This window comes from Chlorocebus sabaeus, chromosome 21 (assembly GCF_047675955.1).
Source record: "Chlorocebus sabaeus isolate Y175 chromosome 21, mChlSab1.0.hap1, whole genome shotgun sequence".
Taxonomy (NCBI): domain Eukaryota; kingdom Metazoa; phylum Chordata; class Mammalia; order Primates; family Cercopithecidae; genus Chlorocebus; species Chlorocebus sabaeus.
This window is the reverse complement of record NC_132924.1, coordinates 120148643-120163142: the sequence shown is the minus strand read 5'-3', so window position 1 is coordinate 120163142 and position 14500 is coordinate 120148643. Positions and strand designations below refer to the sequence as shown.

The window sequence follows — 14500 nt, the reverse complement described above, 5'->3', positions numbered from 1 at the left end:
TTAAACCACCAAAAATCAAAAAACACAAAGAAGGGCATTAAATAATGGTAAAAGGTTAAATTCAACAAGAAGAGTTAACTATCATAAATATATATGCACCCAGTACTGGAGCACCCAGATTCATAAAGCAAGTTCTTAGAGGTCTTCAAAGAGACTTAGATCCCCACACAATAAAAATGGGAGACTTTAATACCCCACTGATAATATTAGACAGATCGTCGAGGCAGAAAATTAACAAAGACATCCAGGACTTCAACTCAGCTTTGGATCAAGTAGACCCCACCCCACCCCAAAACACCAGAATATGCATACTTCTCATCACCACATGGCACTTACTCTAACATTGATGACATAATTGAAAGTAAAACACTCCACCGCAAATGAAAAAGAACTGAAATCATAACAAAGAGTCTCTCAGACCACAGCACAATCAAATTAGAACTCAAGATTAAGAAATTCACCTAAAACCATAAAACTACATGGAAACTGAACAACCTGCTCCTTAGTGACTCTTGGGTAAATAATAAAATTAAGGGAGGAATCAAGATTTTCTTTGAAACTAATGAGAATAAAGATACAAAGTACCAGAATCTCTGGGATGCAGCTAAAACTGTGTTAAGAGGGAAATTTATGGCCCTAAATGCCCACATCAGACAGCTAGAAATATCTTAAGTTAGCAACCTAACATCACAACTAAAAGAACTAGAGAACAAAGAGCAAACAAATCCCAAAGCTAGCAGAAGACAAGAAATAACCAAGATCAGAGCTAAACTGAAGGAATACAGAGACACAAAAAAAATCCTTCAAAAAAAAGAAAAAAAAAAAAAACAACTATACAAAAGTCAATGAATCCAGGAGCTGGTTACTATGATCTGGTTCTGTGTCCCCACCCAAATCTCATCTTGAATTGTAATCCAATTTATAATCCCCATGTGTTGGGGAAGGGACTTCATGGGAGGTGATTAGATCATGTGGGTGGTTCCCCCTTGCTGTTCTCATCATAGTGAGTTCTCATGACATCTGATGGTTTTATAAAGGACTTTCCCTGACTTCACTCTGCACTTCTCTCTCCTGCTGCCATGTGAAGAAGGATGTGTTTGCTTCCCCTTCAGCCATGATTGTAAGTTTCCTGAGGCCTCTCCAGTCATGTGAAACTGTAAGTCAATTAAAACTCTTTCCTTTATAAATTACCCAGTCTTAGGCAGTTCTTTATAGCAGTGTGAGAATGGACTAATACACTGTTTTTTTGAAATAATTAATAAAATAGATAGACCATTAGCTAGACTAATAAAGAAGAAAAGAGAGAAGTTTCAAATAAACACAACCAGAAATGACAAGGGGGCATCACCCCTGACCCCACAGAAATATATTTGTATTTCCCTATAGAAACATGTTTATAGTTCTCTATAATTTTTATATTATTCTCTGTACCATCAGAAAATAATATAAACACCTCTATGCACATGAACTAGAAAATCGAGAAGAAATGGATAAATTTCTGGACACATGTATCCTCCCAAGACTATACCAGAAAGAAATTGATTCCCTAAGCCAGACCAATAATGACTTCAGAAAATGAGGCAGTAATGAATAGCCTACCAACCAAAAGAGCCTAGGACCAGACAGACTCACAGCTGAGTTCTACTAGAGGTCCAAAGAAGAGCTGATACCATTCCTATTTCAACTATTCCAAAAAATTTAAAAGGAAGGACTCCTCTCTAACACATTCTATGAGGCCAAAACCTGGCAGAGACACAACAACAACAGCAACAAAAACTTCACGCCAATATTTTTGATGAAAATCTATGCAAAACTCCTCAGCAAAGTACTGGCAAACTGAATCCAGCAGCACATCAAAAAGTGCATCTGCTGCAATCAAGTAGGCTTCATCCCTGAGATGCAAGGTTGGTTCAGTATACACAAATCAATACATGTGATTAATCACATAAATAAAGACAAAAACCACATGATTATCTCAGTAGATGCAGAAAAGTACTTCAATAAAATTTAACATCCCTTCATATTAAACACTCTCAGTTAAATAGGTTTTGAAGGAACATACCTCAAAATAATAAGAGTCATCTATGACAAACCCACAGCTAGTATCATACTGAATGGGCAAAAGCTAGAAGCATTCCCCTTGAAAACTGGCACAAGACAAGGATGCCCTCTCTCACTGTGACTATTCAACATAGTATTGGCTATCCTGACCAGGGCAATCAGTCAAGAGAAAGAAATAAAGGGTATTCAAATAGAAAGAGAGGAAATCAGATTATCTTTGCAGATGTCATCATCCTATACCTAGAAAAAGTCATCATCTTAGCCAAAAAGATTCTTAAGCTGATATGCAACATCAGCAAAGTCTCAGGATACAAAATCAATGTGCAAAAATCACAAGCATTCCTATAAACCAACAACAAGCAATCAGAGAGTCAAATTACGAATGAACCACCCTTCACAATTACTGAAAATAACATAAAATACCTAGGACACAGCTAACAAGGGAAGTGAAGGACCTTGTCAAGAGCTACAAACCTCTGCTCAAAGAAATCAGAGATGACATAAATAAATGAAAAAACATTCCATGCTCATGGATAGGAAGGATAGGAATAATCAACATGAAAATGGCCATACTGCCCAAAACAATACATAGATTCAATGCTATTCCCATAAAACTACCATTGACATTCTTCAGAGAAATTTTTAAAAACTATTTTAAAATTCACATGAAACCCAAAAAGGGCCTAATGACCAACACAATCCTAAGTAAAAAGAACAAAGCTGGAGGCATCACACTACCCAACTTCAAACTATACTGCAAGGCCACAGTAACAAAAACAGCATGGTACTTGTGTGAACAGACACCTAGACCAACGGGACAGAGTATAGAACTCAGAAATAAGACCGTACACCTACAACCATCTGATCTTCAACAAATCTGACATAAACAAACAATTCGGAAAGGATTTCTTATTCAATAAATGGAGATGGGAGAACTGGCTAGTCATATGCAGAAAACTGAAACTGGACCCCTTCCTTACACCATATACAAAATCAACTCAAGCTGAATTAAAGACTTAAACATAAAACCAAAAATTATAAAAACTGTGGAAGAAAATCTAGGCAATACCATTCAGGACATGGGCAAAGGCAAAGATTTCATGATGGAGATACCAAAAGCAATTGCAACAAAAGCAAAAATTGACAAATGGGATATAATTAAACTAAAGAGCTTCTGCACAGTAAAAGAAACTATCATCAGAGTGAACAGACAAACTACAGAATGGGAAACAGGTTTTGCAATCTATCCATCTGACAAAGGTCTAATATGCAGCTTCTACAAGGAACTTAAACAAATTTACAAGATAAAAACAAACAACCCCATTAAAATATGGGCAAAGTACATGAACAGATAGTTCTCAAAAAAAGATATGCATGTGGCCAACAAGCAAGGAATAAAAAGCTCTACATCCCTGATCATTAGAGAAATGCAAATCAAGACTGCAATGAGATATCATCTCAAAATGATTATTATTAAAAAGTCAAAAAACAACAGATACTGGTGAAGCTGCAGAGAAAAAGGAAAGCTTTTATGCTGATGGTGGGAGGGTAAATTAGTTCAATCATTGTGGAGGACAGTGTGAAGACTCCTCGAAGATCTAGAGGCAGAAATACCATTTGATCCAGCAATTCCATTACTGAGTATAAAACCCAAAAGAATATAAGTCATTCTATTATAAAGATACATGCACACATATGTCCATTGCAGCACTATTCACAATAGCAAAGTCATGAAATCAACCTAAATGCCCATCAATGATAAACTGGACAAAGAAAATGTGGCACATATACACCATGGAATACTATGCAGCCATAAAAAGAGATGATACCTTGTCCTTTGTAGGACATGGATGGAGCCGGAGGCTATTGTCCTCAGCAAACTAATGTAGGAACAGAAAGCCAAATACCACATGTTCTCACTTATAAGTGAGAGCTGAATGATGAGAACACATAAACACATGGGGAGGAAAAACACACACTGGGGCCTGTCAGAGGGTTGAGTGGGGAGGAAGGGGAGCATCAGGAAGAATAGCTAATGGATACTGGCCTTAATACCTAGGTGATGGGATGATCTGTGCAGACAACCATCACGGAACACATTTACCTACGTAACAAAGTTGCACATCCTTCACATGCACCCATGAACTTAAATTTAAAAAAAGAGAAAGAGGTACCATTACTTGGCCAAAACTATAATTTTGAATGCCAGTACCAATATTGCAGATCTTCACTTTAGCTTTATGTAAATCCTAGCTACATCATCAACAGACAGACCTACATTGTTATTGTCCATTAAAAAACAACAACTGGTTCAGGAATGGTGGCTCATGCTTGTAATCTCAGCACTTTGGGAGGTCAAGGCAGGCAGATCATTTGAGGTCAGGAGTTTGAAACCAACCTGGCCAACATGGTGAAACCCTCTCTCTACTAAAAATACAAAAAATAGCCAGGCGTGGTTGGGGGAGCATGTAATCCTAGCTACTCAGGAGGCTGAGGCAGGAGTATCACTTGAGCCCGGGAGGCGGAGGTGGCAGTGAGCAGAGATCATGCCACTGAACTCCAGCCTGGGTGACAGGGTGAGACTCTGACTCAAAAATAAGTTAATAAATTAAAAAATAAAAATAAAAAATAACAACAACAACAACCCCACATAAAACAATAACTTCTTTAAATTCAGATCTTTCAGCAGCCAACATTTCATTTCTCTGTGTTCTTTCTCTCTAGTTAACTGTAGTCAAAATATTTACTTATGCCTTTCGTTCTTTCTTTACCTAGAAAATTTGTCTTTTCCTTCCACTGAATGGAAATTAACAGTAACCTCCATGCTATTAAGGCCAATATTTGCCCCTCCGTCTTCATCTTACATGACATTTAGAGGAATTCAACAGTTGACAACCACTTTTGTGTCCTTGATTTCTGTGATACTACACTTTCTTCATTTTCTCCTACTCACTATTCACGACTACTTAATCTCCATTTTAGTCTTCTCTCAGTCTCGTTTCTCAACTTCCATAATAGAACGTTCTACTTAGATGTTTAATAAGCAGAATTATCCATGTCCAAACTGATCTCTAGAGTTCCCCCTAAAGTCTTCTCTATTTCTGAAAATGACACTAATGTCCATTTGGTGCTGAAACCCAAATCCTAGGGCTCATTCTTTATTTCTACTCTTTTCTTCTTACGCTATATCCAACCTGTCATAAGTCATGCTGAATGTACCACAAAAATAATTTCCTTAATTGAAATATTTCTCTGCATCTCCCCTGATAACCACCTCATACAAGCAGTACTATCTCTCACCCAAACTATGCAGAAGTTCTGCTGCGACTCTCATATCTACGCAAGTAATTCTTGAAGTCTCAATGCACTTGTTAAAAATAAGATGATAAAGCCATACAGTTTAATGCGTTCCAACAGCTTCCTATTCTTAAAAATAATATCTAAACAATTTGGCATGCCGTGCAGGATCCCACAGGATTTGGGCAATTTCCACCTCTTGGATTTCATCTTTTGTCTTAATAACCCACAGTATTTATGCACAGCGGCATCCTTCCTGTTTCTTGAGCATGCTTTTTGTCTTCAATGTTCTCTTCCTATGTAATCCCATTTCTATCATGTTTTCATGGCTAATTTCTTTTCATCACTCAGATCTCATCTTAAATATTTTCTCCTCAGAACAGGCTTTCATCACTACACATTCCAATATTGGCCCTGCTGCCTTTGAACAGGACATATTAACCTATTCCCCTTATGATATTAATCTACTCAACTGGTTCACATTTATTATTTGAAGTCATTCATTTTTGCTTAGTTGTTTTAAAATAAGAATAATAAATGCTATGTTGTCTGATACCTCCATTAGGTCATGAACTTAATGAGCTTAAGGATCTCATCTACTTGTTCCCTGCTATAGGCCAAAGACTAGTATAGCACCTTGTATAGCAGAGGTGTTTAATAAATATTTTTTGAATGAATAGGTATTGCATTATATACCAATGGTTATACATTAAGAATGAATTGACAACATAATATGAGCTCTTTTTATAATTTACATTTTAAAGAATTGAGCAACATGAACGCTTTCCTAATGGGAACATCCATAATGGAAAGAACAGTACTGAGAATCAGAACATACCTAAGTTTAAACTGAGGACCAGCTTGGCTTTCTTCAGTTCCAAGGTAATGTAATCTCCTTGCTGTCCTTCTCCGTGCAAGATTACTCCTTCACTTTCAGACGTCTTAAATTTCAAGGCAATGACATCTTTCAGTGTTTTCATCTTCTTGTTTCTGAATCTATATGGTAATACAACATGGCCATCAAAGTTGATAACATCAGCCCCTAAAACAAACAAACAAAAAAATTAGTTTAGTCACCTATGTTACCATCCACTTCCAATAGGTGTCTGCAAAGAATAAATGAGAATTAAATAAGTGTTTTTCTTGAAAAATTGTCAGTCCTTTGTTTTTATTCTATTCCTTGTTTTGATTTACTGTTTTTTTTTAAAAGGAGGTTTTATGGATAGTATTGATAGAAATACTCATAAAAACTCTATCAGTTGAACATTTTACTTTAATTACAAAATTAGTAATATAAATTCAATGGGTTATATGCTTCAAATCTTAACTTAGGAATCTAGCGTTTAGCCCAAAGTAGTAAAATTTTTAAATCTCTAACAGATTATGAGACTTAAATGTTTTATTCCTTAATGATAATTCCTCATGATTTAAGTATATATTTTATTCAAAAAGTTGCTTTCTTTGATATAAAAATGAAGGCACTTGGAATGTGATCTTTTATACTACTCTCATTTTTTTTTCCTAATGGTTTTTATATTTCACCACAATTTTAGTAAACCTTGTTGTAGTATTCAGAGTTTACAACCAACTTAATTTTCAGAAACTTCTTAACATTTATTCTTAGGAATCAGTCTGTCTCAAATTTCTTATTACTTCCTTGCATTTGGAATGGAGAATTGGGCACCATTGTTTGTTTTTTGTCTACATTGGACACAGATATCTCCACTTATCCATGTATGAGTTTGAAGAACAAATAACCAGCATATACTATGACTCCAGCAGCTCTAATTTTAGTTTTAGGGGAATATATTAAAATGAGGAAAGTATGTAATCTTTTTTTAAAAAAAAAAAAGTGAAATTTTGTCACTATGATCTGAAATATGATTGTGAGGATCCATTTTATAACTACTATTTATTTCACACCAGAAATAAAAATGAGATATTATTTATTAGGCACTATTGGCCAATGTATTCTCAATTCATGGAATGATTCAAAAATACAATGTTCTAGGGTACATGTGCATAACATGCAGGTTTGTTACATATGTATACTTGTGCCATGTTGGTGTGCTGCACGTCTGCTTCCATTGGAGGCTGAGAGATCTCTTCCACTATCAAAGAAAACGCATCCATTTTGTAGGAACTCAATGTCTGTTTTCACTCTATGGATTTGCCTATTCTGGACATTTTGTATAAATGGGATCATACTAAATATGGCCACTAGTGTTTGTCTTATTTTACTTAGCATAATATTCCCAAGGTTTATTCATGTTGTAGCATGCATCAGTACTTCATTATTTTTAATGATCAAATAATTTTTATTTGCATGAATATACTGTATGTTGTTCATCTATTCATTTGTTGATGAACACTTTGATTGTTTCCATATTTTGGGTACTGTGAATAAAGCGGCGATGAATATTGTCAAACAAACAAACAAAAAAAAACAAAAAAACACAAAAATACAATGTAACCATTCAGGTCAAATATTGAGTTCAACTAGAAGCTTCGTTACCATGATCAAATCTTCATTGTTAAAAATATTTTCAATAGACTATTTCAGTAAGCTTTTCATTTTTAAATCATAGAAAGCGTAGTCAAATGGAACAGCTCTAATAACTTTAGAATTACAAGCCTGGAGAAAGCTAGCCTCTAGGTTTTGGGCAAAGTCTGGTTAAAGAACTCCAGAGGGAGACATTAGAGAAAAATAATAGCCAGTTTAAAGCCTGTCAGAGAAATATTTTCTCATTTCATGTCCTAGTTCTCTGGCACTTGTTTACTTCAATCACCACCAGAAACACTTTGGTTTGCCTTGTGAGTGGAGCATACCACCAAATAAATCCCTGTGGTGGCCACAGAAGAGATGTAGAGCTCCCAGAAACACATCCACTCTTTGTTTGTGTTGAATTTACCTCATCCTATAAAGTGAATTGTTGTGAATACAGTCACTTTGAATATTACTTGAAATGAAATCTAAGCTTGCCTTTCAAATCATTGATGGCTTTCACATACTTTGAAAATATTTATGCTAGTATCTCAAATATTTATGCTTTTACATAAGTTTGTACAATGTTACATTATAAAACATTCAGAAAAAATATGACTTTAAGTTTTAATTCTTATAATCAGCTCTTTATTGCCCATAAAAAGACTTTCTTAATCAACAGAATTTTGTTCTCTGAGACTGTGAATCACAGAGGTTTATTTTAATACGAGGGAAAAAAAATCAACTGTTAAATTTTGGCTTCTGCTAACACTGCAAAGCCAATTAGACTTTAGCTTAATCATATATACTGTCACAGCTGAATTTCAATGGCAGTATCTTTATCATCTGCAATGAGAAATAAAGGAGAGAAAAAAAAGGAATTTGATTTTCAGATTGCAGGTTGAAGTTATAATCCAGCAGGTGATACATACTTTTTGTCTTGAAAAGTCGATAAAAGAAACACAGATGAGAGTCAATTCTGAACTCTAGACAGTAGTTTTGCAGTCAATTTCCTATCAGTGACAGTTAAATAATAGACACATCATTGTTTTAAACACCTTCAGCATATTTTAATTGACATAACATAGCTCTAATTCATCTCTCAGGAAGTAAATGTTCCCTGAGCTTGTACTCAGGGAACAAGAATCACCTCCTCTATACTTTCTTCTAAATCAAAACACATTTAATTCTAGGTACAGAATACTGATTTATGCAAATGTTAATGCATTTCTGTCTTACTTTTAGAGCAATGAGAAAATGTGACAGAAAGGTTGAAGATGGCTTATTTTTTTTTCAGACAATCCTAAGATATTAATAAAAACAGGAAGGAAAGCTATTCATGTAGACCAAGTCTCACTTTACAAATGGTAAGTAGTCAGGGTCAGCTGGGAAACAAAATGCTCTGTGAGGTAGATTCTCCACAGAGAAAAACAAAAAGTTTCAACATATTTTCCCGTCTATCTAGCCATCTATCTAAAACAAAATGAAAAGTTGTTTTCTAGGAAAGGATTAAATGCTTCCAAAATATCAGCATGTCCTCTCGTGGATATAAGCTGAGAGCTGGCTTGAAAATTATAAAATTTCTAGAAATAATCTATGATATTTACACTTTAACACACACCATGCACTTTTTAAAATGTCTGGGATATTCTATAATAATGTAAAGAACATTCATCACAGTTTAGCTCTGTTTCCTACAAAAATAGATTAAAATTTCATTTGATACCTAATAACGCATTGTGCTTATTTGGGGACAAGCCACGTTTTTCTTCTATTATCCTGATTGCTCATCACTCCCTAGAATTAAGTTTTCTATGCAGTGATTAAATATGTATGGTTGAACTGTTTAAGCAATCTGAACAATAACGGCCAGTCAAAAAGTGAATGCAAAATCATAGTGTTTCCACAATTTTGTTCCTAACAATAGCTCAGCAAGCTGGTAATATGCCCAGTTCATCAAATCATCATGGTAGAAAGGGCTTTTTCAAAAACATTTTATTGTTCCTTAGTCTTCACTTTCTAACTTTGAATAAGACAATTTGAAAAAGTGTTTACCATATAAAGATTTTAATATTAAAATTTTAAGTTTAATATTTTAATATTAAAAGATAACTTTGTTATATACTTTATTACAAACTATGTTATTGCTCAAAAGAAATTAAACAATACAGAAATATAGAAAGTAGAAAGTGAATCCCAACCACAAAAGGTCACCAGTGTTAATGCGTACTTAATTGGTGCATATCCTACATTTTACATATTTACCTAAATATCTATCCAACTATCTAAGGTATGGAATAATTCATATATATCTATATTTAAAGATATACATAGATATATCTTTATCTATAGATACAGATATATCTTTATATATAGATACAGATATAGATACATACCTCAGATATAGATATAGATATAGATAGATCTATCTATATATAGATAGCTACAGATAGATCTATCTATCTATATATCTGAGGGAGGAAGGGAGAAGAATAAAGAGAGTGAGAGGGAGAGAGGGAGAATTTCATTTCATTTAGTCATGGTCCAAATTGTACACTAATAATTTGAGTTTGGGGTGATATAATATTTATAGTACAGGGAAACTTCATGTTTTAGTTAATTAATATGTTTTATTAATCTTCATAAAAGGCCCTTATAAAAGTAAGAATATATAATGTGAAACTGTAGTCTATTTATCTGAAAAAATTAAAAAGTATTTGAGTATAGCATACCAACAAGTAAGTATTCAAGAGTTACTTTTAATACCGCTTCCCTATAAAATTTTTTCAGTTACTTTTATAGGGGATCTGAAAGAAACAGAAAGGCTTAAAGAAAAAAAATTAAACAGGCATTATTTCATTTTTTTTCTGAAATAACCAATGATAATATACTATATGTGATTATTTTAAATTGCATATAAAGAATCTTTATATATGTACACGGATACACATATGGATAATACTGTATAAAGTTTGTGTTTGGTTTTTGTTACTGTACATTTTTTAAACCTTATTTCATAATTTTGTTTTCTAAAACAGGATTTTGATTAGCTAAAAAGGTACCATCATTTAAGTGTCCAACTTCTTCAATAAAAATTTTGATGGAAGTTTGTTTTTATTTTCATAAATAAACTTTTTATTTTGGAAAAATTTTAGATTTAGAGAAAAGCTGAAAAAGTAGTTGGAAAGATAGGGTTCTCATACCTTTTACCCAGCTTCCTCTAATATTAGCATTTTGCATAACCTGGTACATTTGTCCAAATGAAAATACTATCTTAAGTAAAGTGGTATTCCCTCAAATACAGATTATACTTGGATTTCACCAGGGTTTCACTAATGCTTTTTTGCTGCTGTTCTAGGACTCAATCCAGGATCTCTCATTGCATTTAGTTATGATGCCTCCCTAGTCACTTCTAATCTGTGACAGTATCCAATTCTTTCCTTGTCTTTCATAACTTTGATCCTCTAGAGGAGCACCAGCCGGGTATTTTGTAGCATCTTTCTCAGTTTGGATTTGTCTGATGTTTTCTTAGGACTAGACTGCATTATTGATATTTGGGGAGAATATCACAGAGTTGTGGAGGCATGTTTCTCAAATATATACAATATTTATTTTTTGATTATATAATACTTCAATAAAGGTAAAAAATTATATAGATTTTTAATTAGAGAAAAAAGGAAACAAAAATGAAAGACATTCTTTTATAAAAAAATAAACTAAAAACTAGCAAATTTGGAACTTTAAATTTTGTGAAGGCATATATATTTCACAAATACATATAAAGCATGTAAATCTAAAAAAATAGTAAAAATGTATATTAACCAGTTAATACAGAATCTAATATTACATAGTTCACGTGAATAAATACCAAATCACTTCAAGAGTTTGAAATGTATTTTATTTCTGAAACTGAAGTTTAAAAATACTAGAAGATAGAATTTATTTTGCAAATTTCACACAGATGCAAATCTGTGTATTATTTTTATTGTCAGATGTCAAAATTTTAGATACATTGATCATTCTTCACAAAAAGTGTGACTGCCAACTTCATCTCCTCTCTATTCACCCAGCTTTATTCATTTTTATAGCATTTGTCTCTACCTGATACATTGACGTTTGTATATTTACAGCATATCTCCTCTGAGACTTTCTTTTGTTCCATTCTAAAGCCCAGTACTTAAAACAGTGCCTGAAAAACAGTGAATGTTCATTAAATATTTGTTGAATGTTTGAATGTTGTCACTCATATTTCTATTAATTGGATTAAGGTACAATAAACACTGTTATTTCATACTTCATTAAAAAATTAGGGTCACTAGATTGGAAGAAATTTCAAGAATCTCACTGGTCCATCTTGGTGCTACAACTACAAATATACTGGAGGTTTCCATAGTCAGATAAAAACATTGGTAATATTAGGCTACTTTTGGGGAGCTGTGGTGGTGGGCAAGAATGTATTCCATTATTTTAAATTGACTCAGTCCTAGAACAGACACAACTCTTGTGGACTCAATCTCATTCCATCTACACATTGCTTTGATCTGAATACTTTCTTTCTCCTAACCCACTGCCTTTCTTTTTTTCAATGCATCTGTGATATAAACCTAAATAGTTAAAATAGATTTCAAAATGTCAATATAGCTAATTTAGAGTAATAGTAGCAAATGACCTTTTTCCTCATCCTTTAAAAATGATCTAGAGATACAATCTGAAATCACTTCTACTTTGGAGAAAATGGAACAAACCAAAAAACCTCAAGGCTCTTCTTTCCTGCAGGCCAGCATCTCACAGTTTTTGCAATATTTCTGCTTAAAATATGTTACTTTGCCCTTCAGTGCTTGATATCCCCTAGGACAAGGACGACAATATCAAAGGACTCTGATTTCATTTCTGCATACCATTTAGATTCCAATCCAGTAACTTGGAAGGCTGATCCACATGCATGTTCCACAGGCATATCTCACTCTACCTGCTCAACATATAATTATTTCTCTGAGCCCCACTACTTTTATTATATCCCCTATCCAGTCACTCAAGCCAGAGATCTGAAACTTTCTTGAGCTTCTTTTTTTTTTCTTTTTTGCCTACCCACGTTTAGCGAGTTCCAAGACCTGTGAAATGTAGAGCTTTGTGCAGTGGCAGTATCATAGCCAATGAGTTTATCTGAGGTGCAATGATTGTTAATTGAAATTTGATATTTCAATTTGATATTTCACTTTGATATTTTTAAAACTCATAGTATACTTTTGTATGTACTACCATAAGCCCACCATTACCTCACATGTTGCCTATTGTATTAACATTGTAAAGTGACCAATTCCCATCCATTGGTCTTATTTCTCTTAAATCCAACCGATATGAACAGGAGACAAGAGGGTGGTTCCCTGGCAAAGGCCTCGCCTTCAAGCCTGCAAACTGTGGTGCTAAATGAGAACAGTTATCCTGTTTTCCTGTCCAATTGTTGCTTTTTTCAAAACGAACCTGGCCTGCCGTGCTCCCCATCCTATACTCATAAAAACCCCAAACGCCAGGTTCCATGAACAGATAAGCAGTAGAACAGAAGAGCGGCACAGCAGAGAAGGAGAGAAGAGAGGAAGCATCTGTACATCAAGAGGAGTTTGGCCGGGGAAAGTCAGATAGGAGACTGGCCGTGGGATGGTTGAACTCCAGGGGAAGATTATCTTCCCACTGCATCTCCTTTCCAGCTCCCCATCCATCCTGCTGAGAGCCACCTCCATCACTCAGTAAAATCCCTGCATTCCCCATCCTTCAAGTCCATGTGACCTGATTCTCCCTGAATGCCAGACAAGAACCTGTGTACCAAGATGACAGGGTATAAAAGGCTGTCACCCTGAATCTCCACTGAACTGGTTAACACTTAGCCATCCACAGATGGCAAAGCTAAAAGAGCATTGAAACACCCCCAGACACCGCCGTGGAGCCAGAGCCCAAAAGCGCTTGCTTCAGCTCACCTGCATGTTCCTCCTCCCAAAAGGGGTTTTTGCTGAGCAAAGGAGCCACACCCCTGTTGCAAGTCCCACAAAGGGGTCCAGGGGACTCTCCTGTCTTAAAACCATCACATGGAAGCTAGAAAGACCTTTTTGAAATAAACTCTTTCCCAAAAAGATCAAAAGCCAGGTACTTCAGTGAGGCCTATACCACCCTCAATGATATAGCTCCTGCCTTCCCATCCAGGCTCATTTTTAGTGCCATCTTTCTTTTTATGTGCTCGTGATGGTAAACGGATTGAATTCCTCACAAACTTCACACCTTTCCTTGGGCTATGCTCACTTTCCTCAATGAGCTGCCATTTTTCTGAGTTCTAGTTTACTTTTAGGCATCTTCCAAGCCTCAGATAAGCCTCACCACTAGAAAGTTTGCCTGTGTGAAACAGCCTTGGTCTATTGTCCCCTAGCTCCTTGCATACTTTTATCATTTTACTTCTTATGTTATATTGAATTTATCTTCTTTTGGGTGTGATTTTTCCTGTGGACTTGAAGCTCTTCTAGGATACAGGCTTTGGATTGTTCTGTTTTGGATTCCTGGCAGCATTGACATTTCCTGATGGAACTGATGGAAACATCATTTAGGCTTGAAACAAGGCAAAAGGAGAATTCCACTGTGTTATTTTTTCCCCTCTAAACTATGCCTGTGATC

The 14500-nt window shown here is 34.9% G+C and overlaps 1 protein-coding gene across 1 annotated transcript in view; it reads right to left on the bottom strand.

The window, feature by feature from the left end:
• The window catches only part of CNTNAP2 (contactin associated protein 2), a 2242274-nt gene that overhangs the window by 1285327 nt on the left and 942447 nt on the right, over positions 1-14500 (bottom strand). Inside the window, exon 5 of the mRNA XM_073009464.1 lies at positions 6197-6400. Coding sequence (XP_072865565.1) covers positions 6197-6400 — 204 coding nt within the window. The remainder of the gene's footprint in view (positions 1-6196; positions 6401-14500) is intronic.